General features: G+C 39.1%; 3 protein-coding genes across 7 annotated transcripts; all 3 read right to left on the bottom strand.

Moving 5' to 3' along the window:
• Nucleotides 1–8,814: 8,814 nt before the first annotated feature.
• On the bottom strand, nt 8,815–11,409 carry ccnb1 (cyclin B1). Its single transcript, XM_027027348.3, has 9 exons — nt 11,305–11,409; nt 10,907–11,047; nt 10,731–10,823; nt 10,315–10,497; nt 10,078–10,236; nt 9,683–9,919; nt 9,442–9,582; nt 9,251–9,361; nt 8,815–9,162 (listed from the first exon to the last, which is right to left on the bottom strand). The coding sequence occupies exons 1-9, from the start codon at nt 11,323–11,325 to the stop codon at nt 9,061–9,063; spliced, it is 1,188 nt and encodes a 395-aa protein (XP_026883149.2). The 5' UTR covers nt 11,326–11,409; the 3' UTR covers nt 8,815–9,060.
• A 497-nt stretch (nt 11,410–11,906) lies between these two features.
• On the bottom strand, nt 11,907–15,137 carry LOC145658980 (proton-coupled zinc antiporter SLC30A5-like). 2 transcript variants are annotated; one of them, XM_081719268.1, is made up of 4 exons: nt 14,289–15,091; nt 13,767–13,993; nt 13,486–13,614; nt 11,907–13,306 (listed from the first exon to the last, which is right to left on the bottom strand). In XM_081719268.1, the coding sequence occupies exons 1-4, from the start codon at nt 14,305–14,307 to the stop codon at nt 13,136–13,138; spliced, it is 546 nt and encodes a 181-aa protein (XP_081575394.1). In that variant the 5' UTR covers nt 14,308–15,091; the 3' UTR covers nt 11,907–13,135. The 2 variants fall into 2 exon arrangements, with proteins under 2 accessions (XP_081575394.1, XP_081575395.1); XM_081719269.1 differs by lacking the exon at nt 13,486–13,614 and having other exon boundaries at nt 14,289–15,137.
• Nucleotides 15,138–16,073: 936 nt separating this feature from the next.
• LOC113588242 (proton-coupled zinc antiporter SLC30A5) lies at nt 16,074–22,824 on the bottom strand. Of its 4 annotated transcripts, XM_027027351.3 has the most exons (16): nt 22,413–22,822; nt 22,093–22,215; nt 21,928–21,994; nt 21,736–21,821; nt 21,551–21,638; nt 21,370–21,457; nt 21,201–21,277; nt 20,902–21,072; nt 20,513–20,801; nt 19,973–20,181; nt 19,633–19,790; nt 19,335–19,464; nt 18,054–18,294; nt 17,532–17,758; nt 17,251–17,379; nt 16,074–17,071 (listed from the first exon to the last, which is right to left on the bottom strand). In XM_027027351.3, the coding sequence occupies exons 1-16, from the start codon at nt 22,481–22,483 to the stop codon at nt 16,901–16,903; spliced, it is 2,325 nt and encodes a 774-aa protein (XP_026883152.2). In that variant the 5' UTR covers nt 22,484–22,822; the 3' UTR covers nt 16,074–16,900. The 4 variants fall into 4 exon arrangements, 2 of the variants coding, with proteins under 2 accessions (XP_026883152.2, XP_081575393.1); XM_081719267.1 differs by lacking the exon at nt 17,251–17,379 and having other exon boundaries at nt 22,413–22,823; XR_014124898.1 differs by lacking the exon at nt 17,251–17,379 and having other exon boundaries at nt 16,935–17,071; nt 17,532–17,622; nt 22,413–22,824.
• Between the last annotated feature and the right edge of the window lie 251 nt (nt 22,825–23,075).

The following is a 23,075-nucleotide window of genomic DNA, read 5'->3' as shown; positions in this document are numbered from 1 at the left end:
ACCTCATCTGCTCTCTAGCCAGTTGTTAAATTGCAATGCGATAGATGCATCATGCTACATTATTTCTGCCTAACACAAAAATGTCTACGTGCATCTATGTTTAATAGAAAAATAAATATAACCCAAAACAAAAAACAAAAAAACACGAATAAATATACACACCACAAAATGCATGGTGGGGCTGCCTCTTCTCTCATTCTCAGGCTGTGATTTTATGTTCCATTGGAAGTTGATGGAAGAGGATCTCAGTCACATTTTAATTGCATGACCTTCACACGGTGGACATGCTTTGAGAGGGGAATTAACCTCCTGCTTGTTTGAAGCACATTAATTAAAATGTCCATTGCTGTTGGATGAAGGCGAGGCTTATCTCCATGTTGTGATGAAGTGCTTTTTCCCTCAAGTACAGATGCAAATGTGAATGGCTAAAGATTGGAACAGATATGAGCAAATGGGAGATGCTAATTCTAGGAATTAATTTGTACCAAACAGCATTATAAAAGATCTGTCAGTATATATATATATATATATATATATATATATATATATATATATATATATATATATATATATAAATGATTAAAGCTTTTATGCTGCTTGCTATTTACATTAACCTGCTTTTTGTCAAGATGTTATTTAGTTTGATGGTATTACATCTCATTTTGGCTACATACTGTTGCCCCTTTGTGTGGTTTCTCAGCTAATAGAGAGAACTCCTACTGAATTGAATGTTTTTTGGACTCCCATCACGGCACTGCATAGTCCTGTTTGGTATTGATCCGCTCTATCTGTAGGACGCTCTTAATCAGCACCACTGACAAAGCTCCTGATCCGATCCGAGTCAGGAAATCCATGGGGGCAGAGACACGAGAGGACAGCTACCAGGCTGTGGCCTGCACCACCCTCCAGCAACGTGTCCTAAAATATGACAGTAGGAACTCGGAAATGAGAGTCATGTTTCAGAATTACTTTCATGCACTCACAATCCATCTTAGCTTGGACAGTCTATGTTGTCATGTTAGGTAACAAACAACAACAGAGCTGATTCACAAGATCAGTGTATTATTTCCAATAAATATTTGATGTAGGCTCTTCATGCAAGATATGCTCTTCAGTGTTAAATAAGCCTGCTGTATAGTTACAAGATTTGTGGCAGTAATTTTGACTGTGCTGCAGTAGTTGGCTGACACTGAAAGCCAACTGTATTTATTACAAATGCAGATATTATTCCTTATGCTGGTCAAATTCAGTATCAACTTTTTTTTTTTTTCTTTTTTTTTTTAAACTGCTTGCTGGGAGAATGTAACCCATTCTGTCACATCTCACAGCACCTGGTGAAAAGAACTGTCAGGGTGCTTAACAGGTGCAAATGTATGTGTCACCATTACTGAAATCCATGCAGGTTCCCTTTATTATGAGAGCATCGTATTAGCCCAATATAAGGGTACTCGGCTCATTATTTTTAGGGACTGGTTTCGTGATATGTCGTCAGACAAGTGGCCACATTATTCTCACACCAGTCCCCTCTAGTTTGGATCTGTGAACGAGTGTTCATTACATTTCTTTGACTCTATTAACCTGTTCTCCTTGGGGCTCTGGAGAAGTCTGTGTTGTGCTCCCCTGATCTAATTAAAGAAGATGTTCACCCACATATACCAAGGCCATACACCGTCAATGACAGTTAGACCGGTTATGCTAATGTTAGTTAGCAGTGATATGCTTACTATCTTCTACCAGATGGCCTTTCTAGCAGTGTTAGCATTTCTGAATGATTCTTTCATAGGCTACATATAATTATTGGGAAATAGCTGCCAGGGCTTTGGTATGGCTAATGACCTCTGAACGGCTGTCGAAAGAACCGTTCCCGACATGTCTATGCTTAAAGAGAACAGGAACTATTTAGAGCTAGAGAAGAGCAGGGGAAAGCTTAGTTGCCCATTGAAAGATTTTTAACTACTACATTATTTATGAGAATCAAACAATATCCTGTAGCCTCTGTGTATATTTACAAATGTGAAAATAATGTTCAAAAAAGCAGGTAAGATCTTAAGATCTTAATAAATAAAGAAATATGACTATATTGCTCTTAATTATTAGAAGTGTCCAGCACAGACATTCTGCTTCTTGCAGTGTCCACTTTACTATAGAGCTCATGCAACATCTCCTTGAACAAAAAATATCTGACCGTGCTTAGAAGGGAATGTATTTTAACAATGGCATGCAAATCTCAGGTGCAAAGATGAGTCAGTTCGATCCAAATCTTAGGAAAGCTGGTGGATATGTTACGGTCCAAACACTACAGTCACATATACCACTGAGGCATGCACCAAAAATAAAGGTGCTTTTGAAAGAGTGGTTAGGACAGTTGGAAATATAGTTTCAGGCCATTACCTCTACAAACCATGGCTCTGCCGTGAAATTCCTGAAGACTCATAAAAACTATGAAAGATATAATGCTCATAAACTGTTGGTAACATATCTATGCACACATCAGCCATTTGAATGTGGGCTGATGACTTTAAAACCAACCACCTTGTTTGCTCTTTCCGATTTTCTTAGTGTGGCCAAGTATCAGTCCAAACGTCTAGAAGGTGAAACAGAACTAATCTATTCTGATGAAACTGGAGAGGAGTATTTCAGTAACTTTAATCTTCAACTGTCCTATAATTATCACAAAGTAAGGCTTGTGTATTAAAATAACGCATCTGCTGCAGTAAGACAATTTTGCCAGACCAAACGTGATTGAATTAGATTAAATAAATACTCCACCAGGTATTTATTTTTACTCCTGCGATTCCTCTCACACCCCTGAGAGCTGATCTTAAAAGACTTCAGTCCTTATTATCTATAATAATTTGATTTGCGTATGCACCACCAAGCTTACATTACTCCCGTTGATTTACAAATTGATGTCTAACACGTTGATAACATCTGCTTATTATTATGCATTAGATCTCATGAAATATCCATCCAAACCAAACAGATGACAAGATAAATACAATAAGCTTATGCCAACTCATTTAAAATTAATGAAAACAAAATGTAAAAAGAGAGGTATGGATCAATAATTTCATTGACTTTGCAAAGAAATGCCAGGAGCTATTGCATTAGAAAAGGAATCTTATGCATTAAATAATGTTTCAAGTTAGGTGTTTGTTTTAGTGAACAGATTTGACTTGACTTTCTGCAACTTCAAACAAATCACTGTGAGTAAGCATTCATCTAGATATCTGAGGTAAAGTGCCTCCATGTCTTTATTCAGCAAAGCAATTTATTCAGCAAAACAAAGACAACAAAAAAATGTGGAATTTTGGAGGAAACACTGATGATTATTAACAGGACTGCTAGCACAGCAAAAAACTTGTATATATAGATAAACTGAACACTAGTGGATTTTAAATACTTGCAAATTGCATTGGCAAGGGATCCTGCATTCTTCAAAGTAATTATATGGTTTTTTACAGTTTAAAGAGGAAAATTAGACATCTGGAAGCATTTTTTTTATTCTTGTGTTATTCTTCTGTCCCTATAAATCCACATGCCCTGCTTCCCAGGAAACAAAAGCAAACCCTAAGAAAGTTTCATATTGAATGTTACTGACAATAAAAGTGAATATATATCTTTATTGCCAAACTTCATAGCAACTACTAACTAACCTTGATTAGCAATATCAGAAAATGTAGTTTATTGCGACATTCATCATAACTTTCAGAAGTGTGTTTGGATATACCATGTCACTGACAGATCAACTGCACTGAACAGCAATCATTCTCATATAGAATAAACGCAAGCAAACAGAACAATACACTTGCAATATTAATATTAAATACATATGATATTCTTCATGTTTTCACTGCTGAACAGCTGAATTGATTGAAATATTACACATGGATTTGGATTAAATAATCCTGAAAAAAAAAAAACCAACAACATCTGAGGGTGTAACAGTATCCCCTCCCTACATATAACTGCTAGGGGAATAATTCAGAATCCATTAAGCAACAGCATGGACAAGTATATGCTTGCATATGACATGATATTGGTCTCTATAACTTGTGGTTAAATTTCATTCAAGAACAACAAAAAAAATTACTCTTTATTTGAATTTGGATCTTTGGAAGCTTCCTTCACTCCTAAGGAAAGTCATATTAGCTGGAATTAATCTGAATTGAATCATTATTGATGACTAGATTTTAAGGTTTTCTCCCAAGGTCTTCAAAGTAGATTCCAGACTTCTCTGTTAAATGTAAAGAAGCTGAGGGTTCACATAAAATAGTAAGGATTTTTGACAAACAAATACACTAACACCTCCCATCCCCCACCCACATCCTGAATCCACTCCACACATGATGGCTAACTCTTAAAACCGAATACCTCAGAAGGTTTCCAGGATTTCCCAATGGCTTAGAAACACTAAAAGCTTGGACGTGAGCTTGGGCTAATAATTTGAACGTTGAATGTCTTTCCAGCTATCCAGAGGCCTTCAGTTCAGCGGCAAGAACACTTGGCACGCCTTCCACCTTTTTTTTTGGACCTACAGAAGAGTGTCGGCATGTTGGTTTTCCATGGCGTGTCCATGGATATACTTTCAACTAACTTCCCATTGGTAAGGGCAGCGCAGTGGGAATAGTCCTACAGATGGAGTTCAGTTTGCTCCAGGAACACTCTGAGTTTCATGGGAAACAGTTGAAAATGTGGAATGGTTATGTTTTCATTATATTGTAAAGACTCAGAACTGAGACTACTTTGTCAAAAACCAGAAATGATAGCAAATGTGCTTATTACTCTTGTGGTTTCTGAAAGGATGGCATTAGTAAGTGACATTCATTCAAAAACCTTTTATGATATATCAAATTCTAACTGAGCAGACAGTGGATATGTCAATTGGATCATAAAATCATGCTCATATAGGTTCATTTTACCTGCCATTATTCTGCCAGTCTTCCTGTTAAAACACAAAAAATGAACAATGAAAAAAGGGTGTACAATTGTACAGACAATGTACTTTGCAAACTATCGTGTTATTTATCATTAGTAGTTTTAGCCTTTCTGCACAAAAGTAGCTTTTCAAGACACACTCCGCTTAGCTTTCCTGTGGGTTGGAGAAACATTTCTCCAAACAGAAGGAGTGGGATCTTGTGCAGTTCAGCACCTCCACAGTCCCGCTATGCATCCCATTGTTCCATGGGACAGTGTCTGGCTCCATTGGGTTGGGTGACATCATTAATGGAGGTCTGGGATGGGGGAGGGATCCTGAATAATTTAGGAGCCCTGCATACTGCAGAGTATGACCTGGGCAGCCGTTCAGGCAGGGACCTTCTCTGTAAGTGCTTTAGGATAAGAGTGGACGAAACTGGCAGCTATTGACTAAATGAAATCAATACGCCCTTGTTCTGTGTGCGTGGGACACTGGGAAATGAGACCTTGTGGAAAATGAAGTTAAGGAGACATTTTAATTGAATTAGCACTCATCTCCAGTTCAAGTTCCTCTTAATTGAGATCACAATGGTCCCAAACCTGCTTGGGTTCATTTATAAGTTTAGAAGGCATATTTGTCAGGGAAAAAATGTTACATCATGATCATGCCCTAAATTAATTTTTGGAAATGGTAAATTAAGTTTATTTACTCATGCTCAGAAACCAAATCATTAGTTGGTGTAGACACTGGGAAATGAGACTGAACACATTTTTGCTGAAAACTTTGCTTTTGACTTAAATTATAGCCAAGAGTGTAAAAGTCCCATGACTCACTCTCATCTGTGGCTAATCTGAGCCTGTCCCTTAACTGAGCTCAGTTTATAGAAGGGATGTTATCATGAGTGACCAAGTGACCACGAAAGGTCTTTTTCTGCACACACACACACTGCTGCTTCAGGATTTGTGATATACAGGTGACATTGGTTCTCAGAGGTCAAATGACTGCATTTCCAAAGTGCAACATCAACTGAATGTTCCTCATAATCCTATGTTGCTGTCTGTCCATACACTTATATTGACATGCTGTTATGGATATAATATGTGTCTGCATATAAGAAGACTCTATATTTTTATGAAGATCTTATACAACACAGTCCTTACAGCTTTTACCAATAAAGAATTCAACACATATTTATTCTGTGCTTGTATAATACTGCCAAAAGCCTTCATGTTATCTTTAAAGCACTCCATCAAATAACCTTTAGCTTCTAAAGCCCAGTGAATGGCTACTATTCTCAAGAGCTTGTTAGACATCTATTTCCAGGCAAAGTAAATGTCAGTGTCTTGAGTCAAAGGTTAGTTTGCACTATAGGTTTCACTTTAAAGACCAAAAAGCAATTAATGTGCCACACATTAAAATGACAGCGCATGCTTTTTTATAATAATAAATTTCAGTCTTACTGTCATTGAGTGACTTACAATGTCCATTGTGATTCTTGGGGATTTATGGTAACAACAAAATGGTGACAGTTTCATTGTGTTTTATGAATTGAGCTGTAGCATTTATTTTGCTGCTTCAGCACTGACAATGTCGACTGTATGCCTGGGTCTTGCCATGACGTGCTAAACTGAAGCTGTATGAGATCCCGCGTCAGAATGGATCTGCTCTGTCCACAGTTCGCTTTGGCTGGGTTTTAGTTCACTTAACTGGACGTGAACTGAAAGCCTGTTCACACCTGGCTGAAACTGAACCCGGCACCTGGGCCACAATAACTGCCTTTCTTTCCCTCGTGTGCCATTGAGCAGCAGAGGTCTGTAAAGTTCAAGAAGCACATTGGGCTTTTATTTGAAAGCCTATAAATACTGAAAATGAATGCTGTTGTGTTTATTTATGCTTGAGGCTTAGGTTCAGTTTGCGGCAGCCCTCCTCAGTGGCCCATGGACACTCTGATGGCAGCGGTAACAGCAGTGCCGTGCTCCGAGCACTGAACTTGGATATATGACATGATTGAGATACTGGACATAGCTGGGAGTAAGAGGTTCCTCCTGCTTGAGTAGCATCCTGACTTATACAGATGTACCTGCAATGGGCACTTTTCCTTGCTTTTAGACAGTTTTGAAGGACTTGATCAAGTAGGCTGGGATGTGTCACCGCTGAGCAAAATGTACAGCTTGGTTTTTTTTTTGGTATCTTTAGAAGAAGGCACTTGTCCTTACAATAAACACACTATGCTATGTTAGTCCTCTCACAACTAGCAGAGCCAACTGCTGTCCAGGAGAGATCAAGCTCCGTGTCATGCTGAACGCAAAATCAGCCACATGTGCATCAGGCACTTGCCCCATTCTTCTGGAAGTCTGTGTTGTAAAGCGATCTCACCAGCCACTCGTGACCTCAGCCTGCAAGAATGATTTCTCAGCAGTGTATTCTTCCAGGGCAATGGAGCCTCGTTGCTCATGGCGGGTACAAAGCAGGAGATCGGTCTTGCCCTCATGAAGAAAGTATACACAGAGTCAGCTAAGAATCCAGGAGGGAGAACCCCACGTCTTAGAATTCAGAAGGAAGGAGAAGCCTACAGCTGCTCATAGGCTGGAAATTTTCTCCAAAGGGTCAGTGTTTGGAGCTAGTTTTGAGAAGCTGCACCTCCGAGATTGCTGAATGTAGCCCTGTTGAAAAAGTATTTTTTGTAGACACAACTCTAGGTATCTCCATCTTTGAACTGTTATTGGGTGTATTCAATTTTCTAGAAACCTTTCTTGCTTGAAAGCTCTTACTGCAACATATATATATATACACACACACTCTCATACTGCTGTAAAAAGGCTTTGTTAACAGAATGATTTCATAAAACATTCACAATCTAGCAGTTAGCTACTTAGAAATCAGAACAAACATCTGTGACACTATTGGCCAGTTTCCAATGTCAGTGAATGACCACCTGCTGGCTCAAATTTGTCTTTCAGTGACCTTAAGGAATTTCAAAGTGTGCTGTACCTTGCTAAAAACAAACATTCAGATCACTGAAAAGCATGACTGCTCTGATTTATGACTGCCGAATACAGTGCATGGAAATGCCAAAAGTACTGTCTTAGTATGCTGAAACAATGGTACATTGAGATCAAACACAAATAATGCAAAGCAGATTTCTATGAATTGCTCTCAAAACATAATTCAAAGAAGCCAAAAACGCATTTTGGTTGTTCACATTTTATGTATATTCACATTGGTTTATGATCCAAGCACATGGTAGTCCATTTGTGATTTTCCTGAAAACCCACTGTTGCTTAGTGAAGCATGGGTACTGCTTTTGAGACAGACTCCTTTAAAGGTTCCAACTCACTCTTATGCCACCATCAATCTTTGGTTTTTAAGTGTCGAGCCCAAGACTTCTGTAAAGCAATTTTGTGACCACACATGTTTTGTGAAGTGCTAGAATGTCCCAGGCTTTCATAGAAATTAACTCTCCAGTGTTAAGTCTATAGTATGAGGGAAGGAAAAAGGAAGGTGCAGGCCCAGTAAGCACAAGGAACTTTTGAAAGACAGTAGTGACCTCTGCTGGATCAAAATAGGAGAAAACCACTGCTTCCAACGAAGTGGGGTAGATTGTGTATTACATACAGCAAGTGATGTAGAATGAACCCAAAAGGTTGGAACAACTGAACTACCCTGCCTTAATGTGGGGTTAAAGAATGTAACCTCTCCCCCATTTACTCGCTTAATGGTGGGCCATCATAAGGTTTTAAAGCCAAACTAGAGAAAGGCAGGGGAGAAACCACCATCACCCCATCAGCCACCTAGCTCCAGGAGGACAACCCCTGGTGTTCATTAAAGGAGTTCACTAGTCAAGCTACCATTTAGTTTGCTATCGCATAACCACCATAGCAAGTCAACTCCAGCCATTTCTAAGACTTAAAATGTTTATTGGAAGTTAAAAAACCCAAAAACCCCACAAATTCACAGAAGGGAGTCAAGATTACTTTAGCCAAGCATTCAAGGCAATGGCAGTGTAGAAGAATGTAAACCATGAAAAAAAAAAAAAAAATGTCACTCACTTCAAAAAGATTAAAAAGTAAAAGCATGCACCCAAGTTACAAATTTTTTACAAGTCAGCACATGGTGCCAAGAGTCTCTTCAAAAAAATCCCACTACAAGACTTGTGCTGCAAGGTCCTTGATCAGCGCGGACTTGAGCCGAGAGATGGACGCAATCCTCATTTGCTTCTGGCTTGAGTACTTGTTCTTAACCGCCTGCCAAAGATCACAGGTGTTGGTTTAAAGTTAGTTCTATTAACCAAGTAACTTGGCAGATTTCTATACTACACAAATCCTGACTCACCAGATGCTTGGAGTGCCCCTCATTGACTTTGACTACATTCTTTGCTATATGCTGCATCACTGGAATGAGGCTATCCTCTGTGTATCCCATGTAATACTGGAGTGTGGGGTCCTGCAGAGAACCAAGCAAAAGCAATGAGTAATGCAAACCACAACAGGGACCAGACTCATGGGGAAAGGAATCAAACTCACCCATTCACCACAACTGAAGACCTTTAGCATGAGGGCAAAGGCAGCACTGGCAACCTGAGACGGAGGAAAGTGCACCATGTCGTAGTCCACCATAGTCAGCTCAACAAAGTACTTGGCCAAGGTGTGGTGCTCTGCTGTGACCTACAAAATTAGCTTTGGTTCAGCCTTGCCTGGTGAACAAAATTTATTTTTAATTAAAGTTGTACATTTAGAAGTAAAAGGCATTGAGCGCCTGTTGTACCTCTGCAATTTTTGAGGCTCTCCGGAGGAACTGCAAAGGCAGAGGTCTGCCAAAACCGAAGTTTAGAACTTGCAGGACCTCCATCTCCATCTTGCGGATCTCAGCAGTAGTGTAGGCACGGTCAGTGACAAAAGCAAAATCTGCGATCTCTGGAGGATACATCTCCTCATATTTTGAGGCAATGAACATCGCAGTCACACCAACCAGCTGGAGCTGCTTCTTGGGAACTGGATGATCCTGCAAGCAAGACATTACCAATTGTAAAGTGTTGATGCAAAACTAATTCAGCCAAGGTTAAGCTCAAGTTCAAGCAAACACACAAAGGATTAAATAAGACAGCATCAACAAGCTCCCTGTACTGGTAAACTAGCAGGTGAAAACCTGAAGCAACCTACCTGAAGAAAGCGGTCTATGATTGCAACAGTCATGTACATGGTCTCCTGTAGCAGCCTAAACTTGATTTGGACCTGGACAAGCCAGTCGATAAGAATGGCACGCATGTTCCCAGTGACTTCTCTTCCTTCCAGATACCTTGGCCTGACAGCCTGATCAGTCTACAGACCAAGAGAACAAGTTAGCCAGAAAGATCAGTTCAGGCAAGATTTGAGGGGGGAAAAGGGCAAGAAACCAACCTCAAGTTGATGGAGATATTTGTAGATGTCCTTTACATATTCACTGCAGAGCATGGGATTGTCATAGTCGTCAGCATCCACGTCTTTGATATTAAGCAGTACATCGGAGAAAGCCTGACATAGATCGTCTGAGGCACAACCAGACGTTTCCATGGGCACGGGAGAGGAAGGCTCTGACAAAATCTGAGAGGGAATCAAGAGTCATCGATGTACGTGCTCCATGGAAGTACGTCATAAAGCACTACCGCCAAATACAAAACTAAATTTCAAACAGTAATAGAATGTCCGATTCTAATAACACTCCGAAGTTTGGTATTCCAGCGTCTTAAGTAAATTGAGCGCAGCTTGACTATCGACTCGTTTTAGTCAACGAAACTAAGACACTCCGATAACTTAAAGTTAGTACACAACCTCACCTGAACCTCATTTTCAACTTTGGTCACCGCCTTTGGTCGCTGATTTTTCTCAGGAGGCTTGTTCTCAAGCACCACGGGTGCGGTCTTCAAATCCTGTTTAAGCGATCAGTTAGTTTGCTAGCTCACTTTTCACATAGTCAAGCATCGCAAGGGGCAAATATTAAACGTACGTTTACCTTTTTCGTCTGAGGCTGCCGTGGCAAAACTGCGTTGCCAATTTCGCCAAGAGCGGCCCTTGGCCTTAGCCCAGGCTTGTTTGCAATTACTGCTTTCCCAGCAACAGCGTTTTGATTCTCACTACTGGGCAGGCGAGTGCTCTGAAGATACAAGTGACAGTTTATGTTTAGAGAACATAACATTGCACCAGCGCTGGATACCCAACTAGTTAGCTATAAACGGGAATTAACACGCAAGCATTTAAGAGGAATGCAGACGAATATACAAGTCTTCAATAAGTTAACTAAAGCTAGGTAGCTAGCTACTAAATTAACACGATTCTAAGTAAAACAGCACATACAGCTGAAAGACATTTAACGAGACAGCAGTAGAAGACTTAAAGAAAATTATTCTTCACCCTTGTGATTCGAAGAGCCATTTTGAAACTCGTCTCACTTGGGGATCCAAGCACAAACTGATTTTTGCTGAAAGAGTACAGAGCAGCCCTGTTCTTTCCTTTGGTTTAAATCGTCGCTTTTTCGAACGTGATTCGCTGCGTTCTAAAAGTCACAAAATCTGATTGGTGCAACGACACCTGATAATAATGCGTTGCTAAGACAACTGAAAGCCACATGATACCACTGCTCAATGCTCTTTGGTTAAAACTTTTCTTCCCTTAATTGTAGAAGTACAAACGCCAGTCTCGAGGGTATCTACCGCCATCTAATGTACCGGAGTTTATGTATGTTCAGTCTATGTGATTTATCGGAAATTGATTAAGTCAGGATTTGGCAGAAATTGCAGTGTCAAAGGTGAATCCCCATTCGATTTTTTTTTTTTGTTTAGTTTAGAGTTTAGTTTAGTAAAAATAGGATATGAAAATCCTTTGCCGTTGGTCAGCTTGATTTGACACTAAAATATAATAGATAAATAATCTTTGTGATGTAGTATTTTGTTTAAAACATCTCAGAAGTCTCCCTATATAATATTATTCCAAGAACACATATATAAAAGGCAGAAAAATGTTGCAGATCTTTTATGTAAGTCAATGACCATTAAAACAAGCTATGCCAACCTACATGAAGGGTGGTCAAATTTTTCTCATACAAAAAGCAAACTAATTTGATAGAGTGAAAAAAATGAACAATTGCAGAAACTGGTATGGTCAGCAAGTTGCAAAAACTAGACAACTGGAGTTTGACAAACAGCACATGAACTTTAATGGTACTAGATTTCTAGTCATGGGAGTAAAAAATATTTTCTGAGCATTTTAGCAACATTAAGGAGGAAATGTGTATATATATATATATATATATATATACACACACACACATATATACATACATATATACACACACACACAGTTCCCTCCAAAAGCCCCAAGAATCTTCTTTGGATATAAAGCATCACACTCCCATGAAATACCATGAGCTCAACATCAGCCAGCCTTTAATAAGAGGTAGTGGTTGGAAGTTCGAGTCATTCGTTTCCTGAGATAAATCCCAGAGGAAATCTAGTCCACAGCACTTGACCACTTGACCAAGGATTCAAGATGTTTATAGTCCCACTGCTGAGCCTTCAGGTGTTGTAGGTTTAATTCAGAAACATCAGAGGAGTGCCTACTACACAACCACAATTAAAAAGCTGCAATGTGATGGTCTCCAGGGTGGTTTATCTATTGGTATAGCAAGTATGGATAACAGAAGGGGGAAAGTTGGCTAAGACTTTATGTAATCCCTAATGTCTTTGTACATTTAAGGACCATCTTAAAATGTGTACAATTACACTGTATATGGAGGAATAATTTTAAATACCTTTTCTCCCACCATATCCAGTATGGGAAGACAAAGTAAGATTGCACAAATTGTTAAATGCAGGGATATCAACAATTATGTCATTTTTGAGGGAAAAAGTTTATTTCAAGGATTTTTCTTTGAATCAATCAGTCACCTTCTCTTAGATTTTAAGTAACATTTTTTTAACAGCATTTTCAACTTTTCTAAGGGTCCCAGTGATTCTGGAGGGTCCCTTATAATCCTGGCAATTAATTTAATGGTGTAATTCACATTAATTATCTTGACTGGTTGAAAAGAGTTTAGGTTGATATGCCCTCTGGCTACTGCTCTCAATTTAACCATCAATACCAAATACATATTACACTGTAAAAAAAAAAAAAAAAAAAACTACAAAAAAACAACTAAAATCATTTAAATTTGATGGAAAACCATTTACATTTTTTACATAACTGGTTACATGATACATGTGCCATCTTTGTAGTATTTCATGGACTCCATCTGTTGCGTCATTGCCAGGACTTCGTGAAATCCCGTACTGAGGCCAGACATATGCTGGAAATAGGCCTCCTTTTCTACTTGCACTGTTAAGTTATTTACTCCAGCATCCTTCAAGACTGCAGTCACCTGGAAACAGAAACCCAAGATTTCAGAAGAATTCAGTATGCATTGTTTGGTTTCCTATAGTGCATTAGTATATCAAGCAATTACCAACTTCCTGTACAAGTTCATGAAACATGTTCCCTTGGTTTTGGAGTAATACATGCACTAATGTGAAGATGTATTACTAAGTGTCATTGTTGGACCTGCTGAATAACTCGCTGCTCGACCACATCAGACATGATTTGTAGGTGAATGGTCCCAGCAATAACACTTGCAGAATGCCTCCAGAAGTGTGGGTCACGGTAAGACAAAACACCTTCGATTTTCTGTACCTAAGATGGAAACAAATAGCAACAACAACAACAAAAACGCTTACTTTGGTTGACCTTTCTGTGGGCTACAAAATATATTAATTAAAATTTAAAAAAAGAGAAAGAAAAAAAAAAGCAGGAATTATTTAATACTTTAATTGCCCAGTTAATACCTTTTCAAGGGCAAAGTTGAGGTCCTTCTCTTGCTCAGGTGGGGTCCTCAGCAGAAGGACTTCACAAGCGTCCTTCAGCAGGGGAATGACGCTGAGGAAGATGAGGGTGGCGATGAACAGAGAACATATTGGGTCTGCAATCAGCCAGCCAAACTGACTGATTAGCACTGTGGATATGATGACTCCAACACTGCCCATTGTATCAGCCAACACATGCAGAAAGACTCCTGGAAGCATCCAAAGAAAATATTAATGCCAATACTTATAAACTCCAGTTGCATATAATGAATTTAAAGATGCAGGTTGCTTTGGGTAGATTCTTTTTGGGCTATGAATGTAGTTTCATGATTGTTAAAATGGAAAATGTAGTACATTTTGTTATCTATTCATCTAATTTACCTGATTTGGACAAAACCAGCCAGAATATGACAAGACTGATCAAGGGATCAAAAACTTGCTTTAAACAACAACATTCATAGAATCTAAGTACACAACATTATTAAGCACAAGAAATGCAACTACCTCTCATATTAGCGTTCATGCTTCTTCCCCCTGGGCTGTGGGAGTGGCCATGGCCATGGGAGTGGCTATGTCCTCCATGGGAGTGGCCATGCGTGTGGCTGTGCTCCCCAGTCCCATGGCCATGATGCGAGTGGCCATGTTCATGGCTCGAGCAACTGCCTTTTGAAGCTCCATGTGAGTGGGCGTGGCTAAAGGCACAGATGCCCACCAGGTTCACGAGGAGTCCCCCCACAGATACCGGCTGTGCGCAAATAAAAAAATAAAAGAAATCTCAACTCAAAAATTCAGTCTTTCACAGAACTTTACTCAAATAATCTTGTGAATGTTAATAATACTTGAATAATCAGATTACAATCACCTTTGTGATACCATGATTTTGGAAAAAGTATTTTTGTTCATAACAGATCGATGAAATTTTGGGTCTAAAGTGATTTTCTCTTTGGGGGAAACATTTATGGCATTTTCAAAAATCACCTACATCACACCCTGTGATAAAAACTTGAAAAATCTAATTCAGAATTAATTTTGAGCTATGCACTTTCTTCTCCAATATGGTCACTGGATTTTGTGAATTAGAAGACTCAAGTAATCAAAATATTTTAAAGTGCAGTTTCTTATTTGAGGTGGGCTATAGTGGTCATATCCTTCTGTGGTTTGTCAGTTTTCTAGCATCTCCTTTCAAAAAAAGGGGTGAAAACCACTTTTAGTCTGGTCATGTGGAATAGTGTAGTCTAAATGCAGCTTGTATAGCTTGTCGAGCAAGCCATTAACAGAAGTGAAATGCCCATCATAGGTCAGTCATTATCAGAACTGATATCATAACTGCTTCAAAGGCTATATTACCTATAAAAAGATCTGGCTAACTAACAGTAGCTAACTGACAACTGGAAGCTAAATAAAAGCTGGCTTCACTTCGCTGCGTTCTAAAAGTCACAAAATCTGATTGGTGCAACGACACCTGATAATAATGCGTTGCTAAGACAACTGAAAGCCACATGATACCACTGCTCAATGCTCTTTGGTTAAAACTTTTCTTCCCTTAATTGTAGAAGTACAAACGCCAGTCTCGAGGGTATCTACCGCCATCTAATGTACCGGAGTTTATGTATGTTCAGTCTATGTGATTTATCGGAAATTGATTAAGTCAGGATTTGGCAGAAATTGCAGTGTCAAAGGTGAATCCCCATTCGATTTTTTTTTTTTGTTTAGTTTAGAGTTTAGTTTAGTAAAAATAGGATATGAAAATCCTTTGCCGTTGGTCAGCTTGATTTGACACTAAAATATAATAGATAAATAATCTTTGTGATGTAGTATTTTGTTTAAAACATCTCAGAAGTCTCCCTATATAATATTATTCCAAGAACACATATATAAAAGGCAGAAAAATGTTGCAGATCTTTTATGTAAGTCAATGACCATTAAAACAAGCTATGCCAACCTACATGAAGGGTGGTCAAATTTTTCTCATACAAAAAGCAAACTAATTTGATAGAGTGAAAAAAATGAACAATTGCAGAAACTGGTATGGTCAGCAAGTTGCAAAAACTAGACAACTGGAGTTTGACAAACAGCACATGAACTTTAATGGTACTAGATTTCTAGTCATGGGAGTAAAAAATATTTTCTGAGCATTTTAGCAACATTAAGGAGGAAATGTGTGTATATATATATATATATATATATACACACACACCCACATATACACACACACACACACACACACAGTTCCCTCCAAAAGCCCCAAGAATCTTCTTTGGATATAAAGCATCACAGACTCCCATGAAATACCATGAGCTCAACATCAGCCAGCCTTTAATAAGAGGTAGTGGTTGGAAGTTCGAGTCATTCGTTTCCTGAGATAAATCCCAGAGGAAATCTAGTCCACAGCACTTGACCACTTGACCAAGGATTCAAGATGTTTATAGTCCCACTGCTGAGCCTTCAGGTGTTGTAGGTTTAATTCAGAAACATCAGAGGAGTGCCTACTACACAACCACAATTAAAAAGCTGCAATGTGATGGTCTCCAGGGTGGTTTATCTATTGGTATAGCAAGTATGGATAACAGAAGGGGGAAAGTTGGCTAAGACTTTATGTAATCCCTAATGTCTTTGTACATTTAAGGACCATCTTAAAATGTGTACAATTACACTGTATATGGAGGAATAATTTTAAATACCTTTTCTCCCACCATATCCAGTATGGGAAGACAAAGTAAGATTGCACAAATTGTTAAATGCAGGGATATCAACAATTATGTCATTTTTGAGGGAAAAAGTTTATTTCAAGGATTTTTCTTTGAATCAATCAGTCACCTTCTCTTAGATTTTAAGTAACATTTTTTTAACAGCATTTTCAACTTTTCTAAGGGTCCCAGTGATTCTGGAGGGTCCCTTATAATCCTGGCAATTAATTTAATGGTGTAATTCACATTAATTATCTTGACTGGTTGAAAAGAGTTTAGGTTGATATGCCCTCTGGCTACTGCTCTCAATTTAACCATCAATACCAAATACATATTACACTGTAAAAAAAAAAAAAAAAAAAACTACAAAAAAACAACTAAAATCATTTAAATTTGATGGAAAACCATTTACATTTTTTACATAACTGGTTACATGATACATGTGCCATCTTTGTAGTATTTCATGGACTCCATCTGTTGCGTCATTGCCAGGACTTCGTGAAATCCCGTACTGAGGCCAGACATATGCTGGAAATAGGCCTCCTTTTCTACTTGCACTGTTAAGTTATTTACTCCAGCATCCTTCAAGACTGCAGTCACCTGGAAACAGAAACCCAAGATTTCAGAAGAATTCAGTATGCATTGTTTGGTTTCCTATAGTGCATTAGTATATCAAGCAATTACCAACTTCCTGTACAAGTTCATGAAACATGTTCCCTTGGTTTTGGAGTAATACATGCACTAATGTGAAGATGTATTACTAAGTGTCATTGTTGGACCTGCTGAATAACTCGCTGCTCGACCACATCAGACATGATTTGTAGGTGAATGGTCCCAGCAATAACACTTGCAGAATGCCTCCAGAAGTGTGGGTCACGGTAAGACAAAACACCTTCGATTTTCTGTACCTAAGATGGAAACAAATAGCAACAACAACAACAAAAACGCTTACTTTGGTTGACCTTTCTGTGGGCTACAAAATATATTAATTAAAATTTAAAAAAAGAGAAAGAAAAAAAAAAGCAGGAATTATTTAATACTTTAATTGCCCAGTTAATACCTTTTCAAGGGCAAAGTTGAGGTCCTTCTCTTGCTCAGGTGGGGTCCTCAGCAGAAGGACTTCACAAGCGTCCTTCAGCAGGGGAATGACGCTGAGGAAGATGAGGGTGGCGATGAACAGAGAACATATTGGGTCTGCAATCAGCCAGCCAAACTGACTGATTAGCACTGTGGATATGATGACTCCAACACTGCCCATTGTATCAGCCAACACATGCAGAAAGACTCCTGGAAGCATCCAAAGAAAATATTAATGCCAATACTTATAAACTCCAGTTGCATATAATGAATTTAAAGATGCAGGTTGCTTTGGGTAGATTCTTTTTGGGCTATGAATGTAGTTTCATGATTGTTAAAATGGAAAATGTAGTACATTTTGTTATCTATTCATCTAATTTACCTGATTTGGACAAAACCAGCCAGAATATGACAAGACTGATCAAGGGATCAAAAACTTGCTTTAAACAACAACATTCATAGAATCTAAGTACACAACATTATTAAGCACAAGAAATGCAACTACCTCTCATATTAGCGTTCATGCTTCTTCCCCCTGGGCTGTGGGAGTGGCCATGGCCATGGGAGTGGCTATGTCCTCCATGGGAGTGGCCATGCGTGTGGCTGTGCTCCCCAGTCCCATGGCCATGATGCGAGTGGCCATGTTCATGGCTCGAGCAACTGCCTTTTGAAGCTCCATGTGAGTGGGCGTGGCTAAAGGCACAGATGCCCACCAGGTTCACGAGGAGTCCCCCCACAGATACCGGCTGTGCGCAAATAAAAAAATAAAAGAAATCTCAACTCAAAAATTCAGTCTTTCACAGAACTTTACTCAAATAATCTTGTGAATGTTAATAATACTTGAATAATCAGATTACAATCACCTTTGTGATACCATGATTTTGGAAAAAGTATTTTTGTTCATAACAGATCGATGAAATTTTGGGTCTAAAGTGATTTTCTCTTTGGGGGAAACATTTATGGCATTTTCAAAAATCACCTACATCACACCCTGTGATAAAAACTTGAAAAATCTAATTCAGAATTAATTTTGAGCTATGCACTTTCTTCTCCAATATGGTCACTGGATTTTGTGAATTAGAAGACTCAAGTAATCAAAATATTTTAAAGTGCAGTTTCTTATTTGAGGTGGGCTATAGTGGTCATATCCTTCTGTGGTTTGTCAGTTTTCTAGCATCTCCTTTCAAAAAAAGGGGTGAAAACCACTTTTAGTCTGGTCATGTGGAATAGTGTAGTCTAAATGCAGCTTGTATAGCTTGTCGAGCAAGCCATTAACAGAAGTGAAATGCCCATCATAGGTCAGTCATTATCAGAACTGATATCATAACTGCTTCAAAGGCTATATTACCTATAAAAAGATCTGGCTAACTAACAGTAGCTAACTGACAACTGGAAGCTAAATAAAAGCTGGCTTCACAAAAATGAAGAAACAAGGGGGAAAAACCCCACTACAACAATGAGTGTCTTATGTCAATGCAATGCATAGAAACATTTGCATACCTGTAGCAAGTGTCATTCTCAACTCTAACAATTGTATAAATAAACTGAGAGTGATTTTTGGGAGAACAATTTATGTAGGACAAGCCTATAAAATTTGGAACATTGATTACCACAGGGAGTGATAGTGAGAACAATTGAGTTTTCAAAAAATCACCTGACAAAACCTTTAGACCCAGGGAACCTTATATGAGTATAAAAGCATGGCAGAGAGGACAGAATAATAGCACAACTTCAGTGTTACCCATAGGAAATCACTGTATACTAAATTCCAGAACAAAGTACTTACTGCTAGCATGACTGTGTTAATGTTGGGAGGGTCGATAAGTCTGGAGACTGACTCCACAAATACAAAGAAGGCTATGACCATTAAGAATAAGCCATTAATGAACCCAGAGAGGATCTCAACACGACCATACCTAAAAAGAGAAGAACCATTTATGCTACAGTAATAATTAAAAAAAATCCTGAAAATGTTACTTTCTGAAGGATCCACACTTCAATCATTACTAAACAGAAAAGTAACAAAACCCAAAAACACCAGAAACCCATCCAACCACTCACATACGCACAAAGAAAAGCCCTACCCATAGGAGTATATTCTAGTTGCTTTCCATCGGGTCATTAGGGCAGCAAAGAGTCCCAGCACCAAAGCAGAGCAGTCAAACAGCATGTGGAAGCCATCTGAGATCAGACCAAGGCTGTTGGTCCACACACCATAGAAAAGCTCCACAAACGTGAAGGCCTGGACAAAAAGCAAAAGCAGCATCATCTGAAGTTGCGTCTGATGTGTTCAATGTTTTAGTGACCAAATTCATTAGTCGAGAGAGGAGGGGAAAAAAAAAAAATCCTGTTCTACACTTCAGTATCTTCTTAAAACCTGTCAGTTATGAAACACAGATACAAATGTGTCCATAAATCCCTCACCAAGTTAAGGCAGAGGAAGTAGAAGATCTGGCGGGAGTCATACTCCTCCAGGATCTGCTTGAGGGAGTCTTTGATAAAACGAGGTAGGGACTGTGAACTGTGCTGCAGCGCATCTCCCATCAGGTTATACAGAGGCATCCCCTCAGGTGAGTACCCCACCAGCGTGCCTTTCTGCCCTTTCTCTGAGGGCGAGGATAGTATGCTGTCAGCTGCAGAACGAAACAATGGAAAAAAATCTAAGTGGATATCACATTCAGAAATATTAGCCTTACGAAAGGAAAAGAAATAGCCTAACCTTAAATTAATAAAACATACATACATTATGATTTTACATTCAGACAAAGGAGACATCACACTTTCCAATAAACCTTAAAATGGTCCACAAGACTACAAGTAAAATTGATTTTTGCAATTTAAAGAAACGCTTTGCCAAAAACAAAAACAAACAAACAAAAACATGGGGACCAGCTATTATTGAGAATTTGGGACTGAGTCCATGTCACTCTAGACTGTCCTGAGGAGAGCTGAGAGAGGACTCACCCATGACAAAGAAGCAGGCGCTGACCAGCACGCCTCCAGAGAGCACATGCTCCGTGCTGGCCTGCTGGCCGGACTTGCTCATGGCGCGCAGCTGATCCGTCAGTGGGTGCGTCCAGAAGTTGGCAAGCAGCAGGCCACTGAGGAAGAGGCAGGCGGATCCATAGCGGGCGCAGCGCAGTGCCTCCAGCTTTGCAGTGCAGATGGACTCCACATAAAAGTCCAGGACCATGACGGAAAAGACAATCAGGGCAAAGGGTAGCGCCAAGCTAGACCAGGACTCCACCTTGCTCTGTGGGTTTACGGTTGTTATTGACACAGGCTCCATGGTCTAAATCCTATATATGCTGTATGCCTGGGAGGATAAATACTGCCAAGGCAGAGTTTCTCACCTCTGTGGTGGAAGAGAGTACGATGACCCACGGCAGGAGCACAACAGAGGAGACCAGGTTGGACAGAGCATATAGCCGCTTGGCTCCACCAATCTCCACTGACAACTTTCTAGAGTGTGTGTGGAAGGCCACCTTTAGACACAGGGCCAGAACTAACAGCACCACCCCACCCTAAAGGGAAATGGGACACCAAAATAATCTTCGCTGCTTAGCCATTTTTCAGGTCTGAATAATAGTCTGTATTCTGTAGGTGTGAAGATATCTTCATGGAGAAGAGGAAAAAGTGTTCCATGACTTACTTTATGGTCTGCTACACCTAAAAATGAGATCCCGGTGTATAAGGCATGGGTGAGAGCGCTATCATGGTGACCCTCAGCTGCAGGTCAGATCGTTAAGAGGTGGAAACTTTGTAAAACTTAAGAAAAAAAATATATCACTGAATGTATTATAGAAATTTAGGAAGGATACGGTGTTCTGCCATCTTTGCCATGAGGTCGTCATTATCAAAAAGCAACAGACAGACCACTGCAATGATGAAGAAAGCAGCACCTCTTGTCTGCAGAAGTGGACAGCACAATGAAATAAATGCTGACCAGTTAGACACATATTTTGACATCCTATTAATAAAAGTTATTTTGACATTCCAAACCTTAGAGGGTCCGCCACCAGAGTTTGTGAAGAGAACGCTCAGAAGAGAGATGACTACCAAATCGCTGTGCTCAAACAACAGCAATGTCCTGATAAACCAGACAATAACTTTGTTTTAGTCTTCTTTTCTTGATAAATTCAAAATTATAAGAAGTATAGAACTGATTGAAATCCCCACTGCCTTACCTCAGTGGTCCACAGAGAGTAAGGCCAAAGAACCCCAACAGAGAGATTACACTACTGATAACAGCATGTTTGAGGATTCTTATCCACTAAAAGAAAAGCATTTGGTATGACTGTGTTGAAATGACCTTCCATAGACACTGTAATTCTCTGATATTACTGAGAATATAGAAAACAGTTTTTGAATCATCAAACCTGTCTTTTGGCAACCATTTTTCCTGAAGAGAAAGGTTTTTGGAAAAAAAGTAAAATCACTGCACACCTGTTTGACAGAGGTAGAACAAAAATTAATTAGTATGAACACGAAACTGCATAATAACACTTGGACAAAGTTTAAAATTGTGTAATTCAAGTTCTTACCCTAACTTAAGTATGAAAAGAAACTGTACAACATGTACCACCTTGAGGAGGTCATAAGATTCAAAAATTCCTAGAGCCTTCAACAGTTTGGTGAGTAACAGCAAAACGATATATCTAGTCAGCCTGAAATTAAAGACAAAAATTTAAAAGCAAATTGGGACAAATCAAATGGCAGGCAAGCACCACACAATAAACAGTTGTATTTCTCATTTCTATATTCAAGATGTCCGTTTATAGAATGCAAGCTAAGAAATAACACTGACATGATTAAAGTAAGATAGCTAGCCAAATTAGCATAGCCAGTTAGCTACAACGCTTGCCTGGCATTTGGCACCTCCACGCGCCCAAGCTTCCCACCAGAGATAACGTTACTGCTGTATTTGTCATCCATTGTCGCTGCTGAGACCGAATGTAAACAATTCTATACAAACCACACAGTCCAGATATTTTTATAAGCTAGCTAGCGTTAGCTATCTGAGGGAACCGACTAAAGCAAAACATCGTAGTTTCGCTAGCTAGCTGAATAAACTTCGCTGAAAACATGCAGGTAGTTTAAGGGCCTAAGATTATGATATCAAGCCTGTCGTTGAGAGGCAGTGACTATCAAGATTCCCATTATTGGTTTCAAAATAACCAACAGTAAATCTCCAGATTTCTCCCTTGCTGAGACCTTAGCTCGAGAAATTAAATAGTATTGACCACGGCGTCACTTAATGTGACTCAATTTCCGTATAAGGTATATCGGCTTTCAAAATAAAGGACCATTTTTAAAAAATGCATCAAAAAGATAGCTAGTAATTTACTAAAATAAAGGTCCGCGAGCCTCTGAGTGAGTGTGTGTGTGTGTGTGAGAGAGAGAGAGAGAGAGAGAGAGAGAGAGAGAGAGTGTACATGAAAGTATAACAATATAGATGTAGCCCAGGGTTAAATCTTAACCTCATCCACTAGTATTGCAAGTTATTATTATTATTATTATTATTATT

This window comes from Electrophorus electricus, chromosome 8, assembly GCF_041902795.1.
Source record: "Electrophorus electricus isolate QZ-2024a chromosome 8, ASM4190279v1, whole genome shotgun sequence".
Lineage (NCBI taxonomy): Eukaryota > Metazoa > Chordata > Actinopteri > Gymnotiformes > Gymnotidae > Electrophorus > Electrophorus electricus.
Note: the sequence above shows the minus strand (reverse complement) of the source record. Positions and strands in the feature narration are given on the sequence as shown.

Bases quoted from the DNA above. Each gene is read 5' to 3' on its own strand.
- ccnb1 (XM_027027348.3), bottom strand. From the start codon at position 11,325: ATGGCTCTTCGAATCACAAGG. The intron at 10,824-10,906 runs GTAAACGTACGT...TCGCTTAAACAG, and splicing joins GGCAGCCTCAGACGAAAAAG to GATTTGAAGACCGCACCCGT. The intron at 9,920-10,077 runs GTAGGTTGCTTC...TCTTGCTTGCAG, and splicing joins TCATAGACCGCTTTCTTCAG to GATCATCCAGTTCCCAAGAA.
- LOC145658980 (XM_081719268.1), bottom strand. The intron at 13,615-13,766 runs GTATTAACTGGG...TTTCCATCTTAG, and splicing joins TCAACTTTGCCCTTGAAAAG to GTACAGAAAATCGAAGGTGT. The intron at 13,307-13,485 runs GTCCAACAATGA...TTCTGTTTCCAG, and splicing joins AGCAGCGAGTTATTCAGCAG to GTGACTGCAGTCTTGAAGGA.
- LOC113588242 (XM_027027351.3), bottom strand. From the start codon at position 22,483: ATGGATGACAAATACAGCAGTAACGTTATCTCTGGTGGGAAGCTTGGG. The intron at 20,182-20,512 runs GTGAGTCCTCTC...TTCGTTCTGCAG, and splicing joins CGCCTGCTTCTTTGTCATGG to CTGACAGCATACTATCCTCG. The intron at 19,791-19,972 runs GTGAGGGATTTA...CTTTTTGTCCAG, and splicing joins ACTTCCTCTGCCTTAACTTG to GCCTTCACGTTTGTGGAGCT.